General features: G+C 44.1%; 1 protein-coding gene across 2 annotated transcripts in view; it reads right to left on the reverse strand.

The window, feature by feature from the left end:
- The window catches only part of LOC121524403 (protein NLRC3-like), a 30803-nt gene that overhangs the window by 2601 nt on the left and 13666 nt on the right, over positions 1–14536 (reverse strand). For both annotated transcript variants that reach the window (XM_041809773.1, XM_041809772.1), the window contains 6 exons: positions 12551–12661; positions 11081–11156; positions 10742–10955; positions 8739–10515; positions 8482–8655; positions 8159–8326 (listed from right to left, as the gene is read on the reverse strand). In XM_041809773.1, the coding sequence (XP_041665707.1) occupies positions 8159–8326; positions 8482–8655; positions 8739–10515; positions 10742–10955; positions 11081–11156; positions 12551–12661 (2520 nt within the window). The remainder of the gene's footprint in view (positions 1–8158; positions 8327–8481; positions 8656–8738; positions 10516–10741; positions 10956–11080; positions 11157–12550; positions 12662–14536) is intronic.

Raw genomic sequence — 14536 nt, forward strand, 5'->3', positions numbered from 1 at the left:
TTAAGTAATGGTCTTCCCAGCTACCAACCTCCTCACTGGTGATTGGTTGGGACATTTCACTCAAGTTCTCTTGAGTCTTTGCCATGGACATCTTTGTACTAGACTTCATACATCTCTATTTCCTGGCTGGAGTGTGAAGGGATTTGTGTCATGCGCAGGTGCAATGGATCACGTATAAACCAATAGGGTGTCGGCATGGTATTATGTTTATACTTCTCATCCAACCACAATCAAATTCACTCTATCCGGATTTCTACTAAACAAGGTAACAAAGTACAAGTACTTCGTTGACAACTTGACAACTCTGACCCCGAACTACATCAAAGAACTCTTAACACCCTACATTACAGCTCGACCCCTCAGATCATCAGATCAAGGACTTTTAACCATCCCACAATCACACCATAAACTTGGTGACAGGGCTTTTTCAGTAGCTGCTCGAACACTCTGGAACAACCTACCATCACATATACGATCAGCTGATTCTGTGGACTGCTTCAAAAAACATTTAAAGACTTACTTTTATTCTCTTGCTTTTTCTGATAGTTAATTCCACCTGGCTCTGTGTCCTTGTTTCCTCCTTGTTTTATGTTTGACCCATTTTATGTGTGTGTGCATGTGTATGTTTGTTTCTCTGTCTGAGATATGTCTTAAATGCACTTGCAATGTCACGATGTTCTACTTGGTGATTTTAAATATACTCTAATTAAATTTTCTTGTACAGCACTTTGGTACAAAATCTGTTTGTTTTGAAAGTGCTCTATAAATAAAGTTGACCTTGACCATGTTCCTTTCCCCTTATTATGTAGAGCTAACTCTGACATTGAACTCTCTTTTAAATCAGCCCTTAAATTATCCCTTCTCAAGCAGAAGGACTGAAAAGAAATCTAAAAATCTACTAGAATTAATAAGACTTTCAAATGAAGAAGGCCTAAATGTTATGGAAATGCTGAAAGTAATGAAATGACTGATCAGATAAATAATTGACTGTTGTGGTGCCAATAGTCTAACTCAGTGGTTCTCAACGTTTTTTCACTCATGTACCCCCTGTGAAAGATTTTTCCAGCCAAGTACCCCCTAAACAGCACAAAGCTTTTTTGGCCATGAAGAAAGACATTAAACAGCGCTGTGACAGCGTCTGATTTATCAAACTTTAGAACTCCGAAACACTTTCCCATTTTAAATATTACATTTTTTGCAAACATTTTAAATATATAAAATGAATGATTAATTTCATGGCAGATCTTCTAATCACTAAATGTGGGTATTCAAACTAATGTAGTAAAAACTGTGAGTGGACAGGCATAAAACCATTTAAAATAGGCCTGGGTTCAAAAGATGTATTCTCCAATTCAGATGAATTCTTTTTAAAAAAAATCAGATATCGATCCATAAAATCCAAAGATTGATCTTTTAAATATATATGCCTTTTCTCTCTCCTGTCGGCTCTTCGCACTACCAGTCTCAAACTTATGTCTCTCATGCAGCCTGAAAGTTGACCAGCACTCATTTCTAAAAGCGTTTAGACTGAAACAAGGTTTGAATCTCATGCCCAATCATCTATTTTTGGATATCTGGGCATGTTATTAATATTAGCGGAATATCTCTTCCTCAAACGTAAACTTCCGCTGGTGCAGCGCGAGCAGCGGAGCTCTACAGGTGGAGAGCGCTTAAGACACTGCTGCTACAGACCGTGCAGACTCACACACACAATTGTGATCGTCTGAAATGCTACGTTTAAGAGGAGCAAACCGACTGATTTGTGGAAACCCCGTATATGCCACTCCATACAGTGTGCTTAATTTTACGACCCCTACTCCTCCATTTCACACACTAATTACGCACGGGCCCGCCTTTACAGCAGGGAAATGACGGAGCGCTCAGTCATTTAGAGAGATATGAGTAACAAACTTGCATCTCATGTAGATTTTCTATCAAGTTAGAATAACATTCACAACAACATACAATGTACATAATATGATAGAAAACATGATGCCTGTTTCTTTTTATAAGCACTGTGGGTCTTTTAATAAAAGAGCATAGGTATGTGTCTACAGTACACACCTCACAGCAGACAGAGGGGGCTTTCACACCTATGCCATTTGGTCCGGATTTTCGGACTTTTCTGTTTGGTCTGAACCAAAATGATAGGTGGGAAATTTCCCCTGGACCGTGGTCCAGACCAAACAGTCGGACCTTGGTCCGACCAAAAGAGGTGGTCTTGGTCTGGGCCAAACAGAGCCATGGTCTGGTTCATGCCCAGTGTGAAAGCAATATTTTGAAAGGTTCGGACCTCCTTATCAATGACAGGAAATTATGACATGACTACCGGCAAAGAAAATCCATCACCAAAACAAAATAAGCCACGGAAGAGCCCACAACACCCCTCCGTGAGCTGCCACCTTAACGTGGTGGAGGGGTTTGTGTGTCCCAAGGATCCTGGGAGCTATGTTGTCGGGGGCTTCATGCCCCTGGTAGGGTCTCCCAAGGCAAACAGGTCCTGGGTGAGGGACCAGACGAAACGCAGCTCAAGGACCGTATATGGCAGAACGGCAGGAAGGATCCAGATCGGCCCCCCTGATCTGAAACCGAGTGGTGTTCTGTTGCTGGACTTCTGTGCTCGTCATGGGATGTCTATAATGAACACCATGTTCAGGTATAAGGGTGTCCATATGTGCACTTGGCACCAGGACACCCTAGGTCGCAGTTCGATGATCAATTTTGTAGTCGTATCTTCGGACTTGCGGCCACATGTCCTGGACACTCGGGTGAAGAGAGGGGCTGAGCTGTCAACTGATCACCACCTGGTTGTGAGTTGGCTCCGCTGGTGGGGGAGGAAGCCGGTCAGACCTGGCAGGCCCAAACGTATGGTGAGGGTCTGCTGGGATTATCTGGCAGAGTCCCCTGTCAGAAGACGCTTCAACTCTCACCTCCAACAGAGCTTCAACCATGTTCCGGGGGAGGCGGGGGACATTGAGTCTGAGTGGGCCATGTTCCGCGCCTCTATTGTCGAGGCGGCTGATAGGAGCTGCGGCCGTAAGGTGGTCGGTGCCTGTCGTGGCGGCAACCCCCAAACCCGTCAAGCTGAAGAAGGAGTCTTATCGGGCCTTTTTGACCTGTGGGACTCCAGAGGCAGCTGACAGGTACCGGCAGGCCAAGCGGCTTGCGGCTTCAGAGGACATGGGAGGATGACTTCCGTACGGCTTCAAGAAGATTCTGGACCACCATCCGGCGTCTCAGGAGGGGGAAGCAGGGCGTTGTCAACACCTTGTAAGGTGGAGATGGCGCGCTGTTGACCTAGACTCGGGACGTTGTGGGTCGGTAGAAGGAATACTTCGAAGACCTCCTCAATCCCATCGACACACCTTCCGAGGAGGAAGCAGAGTCTGGGGACGCGGATGTGGGCTCTTCTATCTCTGGGGCCGAGGTTGCCGAGGTGGTCAGAAAGCTCCTCGGTGGCAGGGCCCCTGGGGTGGATGAGATCTGCCCTGAGTTCCTCAAGGCTCTGGATGTTGTGGGGCTGTCGTGGCTGACACGCCTTTGCAACATCGCGTGGACATCAGGGACAGTGCCCCTGGACTGGCAGACTGGGGTGGTGGTTCCCCTCTTTAAGAAGGGGGACCGGAGGGTGTGTTCCAATTATAGAGGGATCACACTCCTCAGCCTCCCCGGTAAGGTCTATTCAGGGGTCCTGGAGAGGAGGGTCCGTCGGATAGTCAATCCTCAGATTCAGGAGGAGCAATGTGGTTTTCGTCCTGGCCGTGGAACAGTGGACCAACTCTACACCCTCGGTAGGGTCCTAGAGGGTGCATGGGAGTTTGCCCAACCAGTCTACATGTGTTTTGTGGATCTGGAGAAGGCATTCGACCATGTCCCACGGGGAATCCTGTGGAGGGTGCTCTGGGAGTATGGGGTGCCGGACCCCCTGATAAGGGCAGTTCGGTCCCTGTACGACCAGTGCCAGAGTTTGGTCCGCATTGCCGGAAGTAAGTCGGACTCGTTCCCAGTGCGTGTTGGACTCCGCCGGGGCTGCCCTTTGTCACCGGTTCTGTTCATAACTTTTATGGACAGAATTTCTAGGCGCAGCCAGGGTGTTGAGGGCGTCCGGTTTGGTGGCCTCAGGAGTAGGTCTCTGCTTTTTGCGGATGATGTGGTTCTGTTGGCTTCATCAGGCCGTGACCTTCAGCTCTCACTGGAACGGTGAGAAGCGGCTGGGATGAGAATCAGCACCTCCAAATCTGAGACCATGGTCCTCAGTCGGATAAGGGTGGAATGCCCTCTCCAGGTTGGGAATGAGATCCTGCCCCAAGTGGAGGAGTTCAGGTATCTGGGGGTCTTGTTCACGAGTGAGGGAAGAATGGAGAGGGAGATTGACAGGCGGATCGGTGCAGCGTCAGCTGCGATGCGGTCTCTGCATCAGTCTGTCATGGTGAAGAAAGAGCTGAGTCGATGAAGTGGCCGGGGAGAGGGAAGTCTGGGCGTCCCTGCTTAGGCTGCTGCCCCCGCGACCCGATCTTTGATAAGTGGAAGAAGATGGATGGATGGATGGAAGAGCCCACAACAATCTCATGCAACTGAAATTAACCAGCAGCCTGGATAGGGTGGGCTAACGGTAGCTGCTTTACGTTACGCAAGGAGTAGAAGAGTCTGTTATTTTGTTAAATGAAGATTGTCCAAGCACAGAAAATTTCATAAAATTGTTGATAAAGTTATACCTCACTATTGACAGCTCATCTTTTCAAGACTTTTACAACACATACCTTCTCTCCCGAGACAGTGTTGTAGTGGCTCGCTGGATTGCATACTTTCTTCTCCTTTCCTTTCGACGACGATAAAGTTGTCGTCTAATGATAAAACTCATACGATGAACTCGGACCTGGGGTGTTTTACTTTGTTTAGTCGTTTTATTTTGTGAAACTTCCGGTTTCCGGAGGCTATGACTGGCTGCTAACTTTCTTTGCTCTTCCTGAGGCTTCCACCCCTCCCCCCCGGTGCTGTGGAGAGTTCACACCTGCAGCGAATCACTCATCTAGATCACTACTTAAGACCTGCTGCGGCTCTCTACAGCGCCTGAGTCTCGCCTAACTTACCTCACGGTAAACGTCAGCTCCAGGCTCCTTCTCTCACGAGATTCTTCCAGAGAAGTTCACCAGTGTTTCTTCTATTAAGATTTTGAGTATTCTCTAGTGCTTGTTTATTCCTGTGCTCACCTCTAACGTGCCTCTCCATTCCTTTTCCAGTGCCTCCTGCCCAGATCACCGCAGCCAGCTCCAGCACTCTCTCACCTTCTCGGACTCTTGGAATCCCCCCTCCTGTTCCCACTTACCTGCACAATAAACCTGTTTAAAACTGCTTCTCCGTCTCCGCATCCTGGGTCCAACCATTACACTTACATAACAGGACCAGCCTTATTTGCAGCTCTTCAAGTTGTCGCTTTTGGTAGTAGAAAACCAACAATAATATGATGGTAGGAATGATGATTTCATTCATTGTTTACAACATTCAAGACTCGCGTTTTTCAACGTGTTGACGTCAGACGCCCGGCGGCTAAATGACCAATCAATGTAAACTACAGAGACACGCAAACCCCGTAGTTGATGACGATATCACGTAGGTTCATAATGTAAAGTCTGTTAGTCCAGTTGCAATAACGACAGTGTGAAACCCAAACAGTCCGAACCAAATGTATACAATGTAACAAAATCACAGACCTTGGTACGGACTTTCAGGTGTGAAAACACCCAGAAAGATAAACATTAAAGCACCACACTGTATGCACTATACCTGAAAATGGTACTGTAACTACTACTACTATCACATTATAAACTTCTGTGTAGTTATATATCATGGACATGATCAGATTTAGTTTAAAAAATTGATCAAATTTACTTATTTTTATTCATTTAACAACAATAGTTTCAACTTGGACTTGCAATAAGTGACTTATCTCTGTAAAAACAAACATGATGGAGCCTGGCAGTTCTGCTCCACTGAAGGAACCTCCAAACCTGACTGCATTTTGGATTTAAACACTACAAATACAGAGGAAAACTGAACAAAAACCCATATCCATGATGAGCCACATGGAGGTAAAATAGTGATGTAAATACTTCTAGCTTAGGCTCAATTTTTGATGCAAACCCTGAAATTTTTAATAACGTGCGTACTTGGAACAATCTTTGTAGTATTTCTAACTTAAGTTCTATAAGAATCTCTTAAATGTAGAAGCAACATAGGATTTTTACTAAAATATCTCTACATGAATCGATTTTGAATCGAATCAAATCAGTGGCAATACCCAGCCCTAATTTAAAACCATCAGTAGTAAAGCACTGCTCAGCTGCAGTGGTCTCTCTGGAACTATTTGGAAATAAAAACTTAGAACTAGAAAGAACTAGAAACAAGGAGGTGGTATAAGCCTGACCCACCAACACAAGAAGAGTGGATAAGCATTGTTAAGAAAATATTTGCCATGGAGCTGCTGACCTATACACTGAGTACTCAAGAGGAGCAATGTCAAGAGAAATGGAGGAAATGGACGATGTTTACATCACAATGACAGGATAGAGACTGAGTTACTTAACGAATCACAGTAACAACCACTGTTGAGACAAGGCAATCCAAAACTCATGTTCATTTTTGTTGTAGTTAATGCTGTTACTCTGTTACACAAAAACCAAACAAAAATAAAGTTAAAAAAAAAATAATAATAAAGAACTAGAAACCTGTAAAAAAACACCTTCATTATTAAAAACACAGCTTAGTGCCCCTTTTGTGATCATAATAAAGATGTCTCCTCAAACTGATATCATGAACTTAGTTATAGAAAAACATTTCTTCACAGAAAAATCAATCATGAACCTTTTTATGAATGGAGAGATTGTACAGTGATTGACAGGGATGTGCCAGTGTGGGTCAAACCATCCTGCCATGGGGGAGACTCAGGGGGGTTTTAGGCTCATTTCATTTGATAGTCTACAAAGTATAAAATCCACTAGAAACGTAAGCTCCCTGCACAATAGACACAGTTATTTTCTTGCAAATAATTCACACAAGATATTTATTATTTAAACCTGTAGCAGGTCAATGCAAGCTTCCACACCAGTAAGAAATTACAGCAGATATTTGTTTGAACCGTGGTGGATTTTTTTTCAAAGTCTGGCTCTGATGAGCAAACATCAAAACAAAACGGTGGTTTTTACCTCACGTAGCCTGGTAGAGAGGGAGACAGGCAGCAGGCAGCCCCACATGTCCATGTGAAGGTGAAAGTGCTACTCACACAGCTGGAGCTGTTTCTAAACTAACAGGACTTCAGTCCAATCAAATATCTAACAACAGCGTCTCCTCTGAGCTCAGACACACCACTTCTAGATGTTCAGGATTAATCCGCTCACTGAAATGACTCCTCTGACCAGTCTGGAACACAAACAGGTGAGCCAATCTGTGCGCTGTAGGGGAGTTAACTCCTCTCACAGTAACCTAAGCTGTGCCCTTATTACTATTATTAATAATATTTATCATCAAATGAATGAAAAGTGGCTCCCTCCTCTCAGCAAACGTGGCTGGCAGGGAAACTAAACAGCAAGGACCCATTCATCTAAAACTGATGCCAAGGCCGGTCAGGAGACTAGTGATGGGAATTCAGACTCTTTTAAGAGATCCAGATCATTTGGCTCAGCCCAGCAAGAAGAGCCGGCTCTTTCAGCTCCCAAACAGCTCTTCATTCGGTACCACCTTGTCTTTAAAATTAGACTCTGGTTTTAAATAGAAATGTGGTCCAGTTCTGATTAAACAGCCACGTTCCTACAGCGACATCTGAGCTAACAGCTACCACAGCAGCAGGCCCTGGATATACCGGACAAGCCCACCATAATGATAATCATGCTGAAACAGACAGGGAGTAGAGAGAAAACATCTTTTCTGTCACAGAAAGCTTTCAGTGTTGATCTCTGCCCTTGTTTTAGTAACAACTCTGTACGGTACGATTCTGAAAGTAGCATCAGTCAGTCAGTCAGTCAGACACAGACAGACCCATCTGCAGGGCTGACCTCAGCAGTCAGACAAAATAAGGACATTAAAGACCCTGTATAGCTGAAGTACTGAGAGACAACTTTACTACCAAGTATTAGTCTGTCTGTCTGAGTCTTTCTGTCTGTACCTCAGTGTCTCCAGTCTGCAGTCTGGATCCTCCAGTAGAGCAGACAGCAGTTTCTCTCCTCGTTCTCCTGGATGATTGTAGCTCAGGTCCAGCTCTGTCAGACAGGACCGCCTCAGAGCTGAGGCCAGAGAAGAACAGCCTTCCTCTGTGACCATACAGCCAGACAGACTAGAAACACAGAGAAACAGTGGACATGAGAAAGGTCATGGGAGGAGGAGCCTTCAGCTATCAGGACTACATGTGGCATCTTCAGTCTCCAACACCCCATCCTACACCTTCTAGTTGGGAGACTTTGACACAGTTGTCATTGTCCTTGGACTCACCTGAGAGTTTCCAGTCTGCAGTGTGGACTCTTTAGTCCAGTAGACAGCAGCTTCACTCCTGAATCCTGCAGGTCATTGGTACTCAGGTCCAGGTCTCTCAGACTGGAGGACTGGGAGCTGAGGACTGAGGACAGAGCTCCACAGCTTCTCTCTGAGAGGTTACAGCCACTCAGTCTGAAAAGGAAACAGAGATAGAAAAGTTTTTCTCTCTAAATACAGACGGACTACTTGAATCTGTCAGCTGTGAGTTCACCTAAAGAGCTTTGTTGGAGGCTTTGACCACTGGCAGCAGCCTCAGGAGAGCCTCCTCTGAAGCAGAGTATTTCTTCAGGTCAAACACGTCCAGATCTTCTTCTGACAGTAAGATGAAGACCAGAGCTGACCACTGAGCAGGAGACAGATCACCTGTGGAGAGACGTCCTGATCTCAGGGACTGTTGGATCTGCTCCACTAGAGAACGATCCTTCAGTTCACTCAGACAGTGGAACAGGTTGATGCTTTTCTCTGCAGACAGATCCTCACTGATCTTTGTCTTGATGTACTGGACTGTTTCCTGATTGGTCTCCGAGTCACTTCCTATCTGTGTCAGCAGACCTCGTAGGATATTCTGATTGGTGGTCAGTGACAGACCCAGGAGGAAGCGGAGGAACAGGTCCAGGTGTCCATTAGGACTCTGTAAGGCCTGGTCCACGGCGCTCTGGTAGAGCTGTGTCATTGTAGATCTGGATGTTGTTTGTTTTTCTTCCATCAGATTGACTCCAGAGTTGGTGAAACTCTGATGGACATGAAGAGCAGCCAGAAACTCCTGAACACTCAGATGGATGAAGCAGAACACCGTGTCCTGGTACAGTCCTTTCTCCTCTTTAAACACCTGTGTGAACACTCCTGAGTACACTGAGGCTGCTCTGATATCAATGCCACACTCTCTCAGGTCTGGTTCATAGAAGATCAGGTTTCCTTTCTGCAGCTGCTCAAAAGCCAGCTTACCCAGAGACTCCATCATCTTCCTGCTCTCTGGACTCCAGGGTGGCTCAGTCTCAGCTCCTCCATCATACTTGATGCTCTTCACTTTGGACTGAACCACCAGGAAGTGGATGTACATCTCAGTCAGGGTCTTGGGCAGCTCTCCTCCCTCTCTGGTCTTCAGCAGATCCTCCAGAACTGTAGCAGTGATCCAGCAGAAGACTGGGATGTGGCACATGATGTGGAGGCTTCGGGATGTCTTGATGTGGGAGATGATTGTGCTGGCCTGTTTCTTGTTTCTGAACCTCTTCCTGAAGTACTCCTCCTTCTGAGGGTCAGTGAACCCTCTGACCTCTGTCACCATGTCAACACACCCAGGAGGGATCTGATTGGCTGCTGCAGGTCGTGTGGTTATCCAGAGGCGAGCGGATGGAAGCAGGTTCCCCCTGATGAGGTTTGTCAGCAGCACACCCACTGAGGTGGGCTCTCTGACATCAGAGAGGATTTTGGTTTGGTGGAAGTCCAGAGGAAGTCGACACTCATCCAGACCGTCAAAGATGAAGACCACCTGGAAGTCTTTAAACCTGCATAGTCCTGCTTCTTTGGTTTCAGTAAAGAAGTAATGAATGAGCTCCACCAAGCTGAACTCTTTCTCTTTCAGCACGTTCAGCTCTCTGAAAGTGAATGGAAATGTGAACTGGATGTCCTGGTTGGCTTTGCCTTCAGCCCAGTCCAGAGTGAACTTCTGTGTTAAGACTGTTTTCCCAATGCCAGCCACGCCCTTCGTCATCACTGTTCTGATTGGTTCATCTCTTCCAGGTGGAGCTTTAAAGATGTCCTCCTGTCTGATGGTAGTTTCTGATCTGTCTGCTTTCCTGAATGTTGTTTCGATCTGTCTGACCTCGTGTTCCTGGTTGACCTCTCCAGTCCCTCCCTCAGTGATGTAGAGCTCTGTGTAGATCTGATTCAGAAGGGTTGGGTTTCCTGCTTTAGCGATCCCCTCAAACACACACTGGAACTTCTGCTTCAGGTTAGACTTGAGTTCCTCTTGACATACTGGATCAGAATATCCTGAAAGAACAAGAAACAGATGATGTGTATGAGCTGATCCTGCTAAAAGTTGGACTATAAAAGAGTGGCTGTGCTGTTCTTCTTCCTCCATCAGTTTCATCCAAAAATCTCATCAGATGTTCAGTGGGTATGTGCAGAATATTAAAGCAGAGTGTGGAAATGTAAACCTCATCTTCATCTCTCCATCATCTTAAATCTACTTTCACTTTGGACTTTTCAAACTTACTGTTCCTCAGACAGTCAGCCAGCTCATACTGCTTCATTCTCCTCAGGAAGTTCTCTGTGATCTTCAGAAAAGCCTCTCTGCTCCTCTGCTCTTCATCTTCACCAACCAACACCTCCTCATCCTCACGGGGACATTCTGGGTTATCCTGACTCAGAGCCTTCTGAAATCTCTTCAGTTCCTTCTTCACAAAGATGATAATGTTCTCCTCCAGCAGCTGGAACACAAAGAGAATGGAAATGTTTAGAGGACAGCCTGAGTTTGATCTGACACACTGATAGAAAAAGAGTTTACAATGAGCTCTAGATAGATGTGCTCCACCATAAACTGTGATGTACACACCATAAATATGGAGTCCAGCTCTGTTTTCTGCCGTTTGGACTGATCTTTGCAGAACTCTGATGTTGCCAGCTGAACTCTGGAGAAAAAAACATCAGCTTTAAGGACATTTAACCACACAGCTTTAAAGGTCAACAACATGGCACGGCTTAAATGTAGGGGCTTTAAATCATTATTACACATTTACTATGGGATGGACGTATGCATGTTGAAAGAGATCAGTTCATCAATAACTAACCCCCTAACACCTCTGACTGAAACCCCATCGGCTCAAAGGAGGTCTCCAAAGTCTTGGCAGTCTGCTGTGGTGGTCCCTAGACTCAGAGATGGAGACCATCTTCTAGTTGTCAACTACAGGCTACTTTACAGAACTACAACTATCCCCTGGTAGGACTTGGAGGTCCTGACCCTCATCCTGACTGCTTCACTCTTCACCAAAAACCACCCCAACACCTGCTGGAGGTCCCTGGCTGAGGAAGCCAACAGATCCACATCATCAGTAAAAAGCAGAGATGAGATTCTGAGTTCAACAGACCAGAATGTGTCTGACTCTGGGCTTTAAGAAAAAAGGGTCCATGACTCTGGTCTGTAGGGATGAGTCTGGTACTAACATGGCACCAGCTCAAAATGTCTAGAACCCAACGGGACAAATCAGAACAGTTTCAGTGCTTCTTTCGACCCCCCATCACAACCTCCTGCAAGTCCAAATAGAGGCACAAAATACCTCCTGGAATTAAGGTGAATAGGGCTGCAACAATTAGTCGCCATAATCGTTTGTGCTGACTATAAAAATTAGTCGACACGGAAATTCATGCATCAACGCATCGTATTATTGTTTTTGATATTGGTAAAATCAAATACCGGCCGCTATAAACTCATCTGTACTTGCAGTTCACTACTCAAAGAAGAGAGCCAGCCTCACACCAGAACATGTTGACATTCTCATGTTCCTGCACTGCAATTTAAAGAAATTATAATCTATTGTTCAGTCACTTTGGCTGGATGATTGATTTGTTGACATTAAGCTTTATGTGTACTTTTGGACTTTGGATGGAATATTTGCTTTATTTTTATGGACATACCAGTCACTTTAAAGAAAGCCATCCTTTAGTCATTTGTAACCTGCAAGGCAGGTGAACTGCTACTATTTAAGTTGCTACTATTTACGTAAAATCGGGATCCAAAATAGTATGCCAAATAACTGTGATCAATCCACTAATCGGAAAATTTATTGATAGATTAGTCGACATAAAAAAAAAAAAAAAAAATCATTAGTTGCAGCTATGAATGTGAATGATGTTAACCCAGTTTTTATCAGGAGAACATGAATGCCTTTCATTCATGTCACTGTCCTGAGAAATATCTCTGCAAAAATCCTGCACTATAGCCTCCCTGAACTCCTCCCATACGTGGACTTGAGGGATGACAGTGGCCTGGTTTTGATGTCAGTGTTTAGAGTTTATCATCTATTACCTTTTGTCTGCAGACCTTTTGAAGTCTTCACCACGATCAGCAGACCAGTCACTCTCCATGGACACACAGCTGGGTTCAGCAAAGTCTGGAGTCTTCTTCTCCATGCTGATTCTGAAAAAACAAGATGATATCTTATTAAAGAAATTAAATGTTTATATGAAGGAAATATTTTCATATAGAGACGCATATATGTGGGTGTATATATTTGTGTATATATACAGTTGAAACCAGAGGGTTACATACACTATATAAAAAGGCACATAAACTTTTTTTCTCACCGTCTAACATTAAATCAGATTAAACTTTTCCTGTTTTTGGTCAATTAGGATTACCAAAATTATTTCTATTTGCTAAATGCCAGAATAATGAGAGAGATCATTTTTTAGACAATTTTTTTATTATATTCTTGAGAGTCAGAAGTTTACATACATTTCATTAGTATTTGGTAGCATTGCCTTTAAACTGTATGACTTGGGTCAAATGTTTTGGATGTGCTTCCAGAAGCTTCTCACAATAGTTTGCAGGAATTTTGGCCCATTCCTCCTGGCAGAACTGGTGTAACTGAGCCAAGTTTGTAGGCCGCCTTGCTCGCACATGCCTTTTCAGCTCTGCCCATAAATTTTCAATGGGATTGAGATCAGGGCTTTGTGATGGCCCCTCCAAAACACTGACTTTGTTATCCTTAAGCCACTTTGTAACCAGTTTGGCAGTGTGCTTAGGGTCATTGTCCATTTGGAAAACCCATTTGCACCCAAGCTTTAACTTCCTGGCTGATGTCTTGAGATGTTCCTTCAATATTTCCACATAATGTTCTTTCCTCATGATGCCATCTATTTTGTGAAGTGCACCAGTCTCTCCTGCAGCAAAACAACCCCACAACATGATGCTGCCACCCTCATGTTTCACAGTTGGGACGGTGTTCTCAGTCCTGCAAGCTTCCCCTTTTTTTCTCCAAATGTAACGATGATCATTATGACCAAAAAGTTCAATTTTAGTTTCATCAGACTACAGAACATGTCTCCAAAAATTAAGGTCTTTGTCCCTGTGTGCATTTGCAAACTGTAATCTGGCTTTTTTATGTTTCTTTTGGAGTAATGGCTTCTTCCTGGGAGAGTGGCCTTTCAGCCCATGTTGGTACAGGACTCGTTTGACTGTTGATAATGACACACTCTTACCAGCTTCAGCCAGCATCTTCACAAGGTCTTTTGCTTTTGTTCTTGGGTTGAGATGCACTTTTCGGACCAAACCATGTTCATCTCTGGGACACAGAACCCGTCTCCTTCCTGAGCGGTATGATGGCTGGACATTCCCATGGTGTTTATACTTGCCTATAATTGTTTGAACAGATGAACGTGGCACCTTCAGGCATCTGGAAATTGCACCCAAGGATGAACCAGACTTGTGCAAGTCCAAAATTCTCTTCCTGATATCTTGGCTGATTTCTTTTGATTTTCCCATGATGTTACACAAAGAAGCAGTGTGTTTCAGGTGTGCCTTAAAATACATCCACAGGTGTGCCTCTAACCTATCAGAGGCTTCCAAAGACATGACATCATCATCTGGGCTTTCCCAAATCGTTTAAAGGCATAGTAATCTTAGTGTATGTAAACTTCTGACTCTCAAGAAAATAATAAAAAATTGTCTAAAAAATGATCTCTCTCATTATTCTGGCATTTAGCAAATAGAAATAATTTTGGTAATCCTAACTGACCAAAAACAGGAAAAGTTTAATCTGATTTAATGTTAGACGGTGAGAAAAAAAAAGTTTATGTGCCTTTTTAAATAGCGTATGTAAACTTCTGGTTTCAACTGTATATATATATATATATATATATATATATATATATATATATATATATATATATATATATATATATACACACATATATTAGTGCTGTTATTAATTAAAAAATGTATAAAGTTAATCACATGCTGTAATTAATCATGATTAATCACAGCATTTCTTCAGTTTTTGTCATTTTCAGA

Source organism: Cheilinus undulatus, linkage group 16, assembly GCF_018320785.1.
Source record: "Cheilinus undulatus linkage group 16, ASM1832078v1, whole genome shotgun sequence".
Taxonomy (NCBI): Eukaryota; Metazoa; Chordata; class Actinopteri; order Labriformes; family Labridae; genus Cheilinus; species Cheilinus undulatus.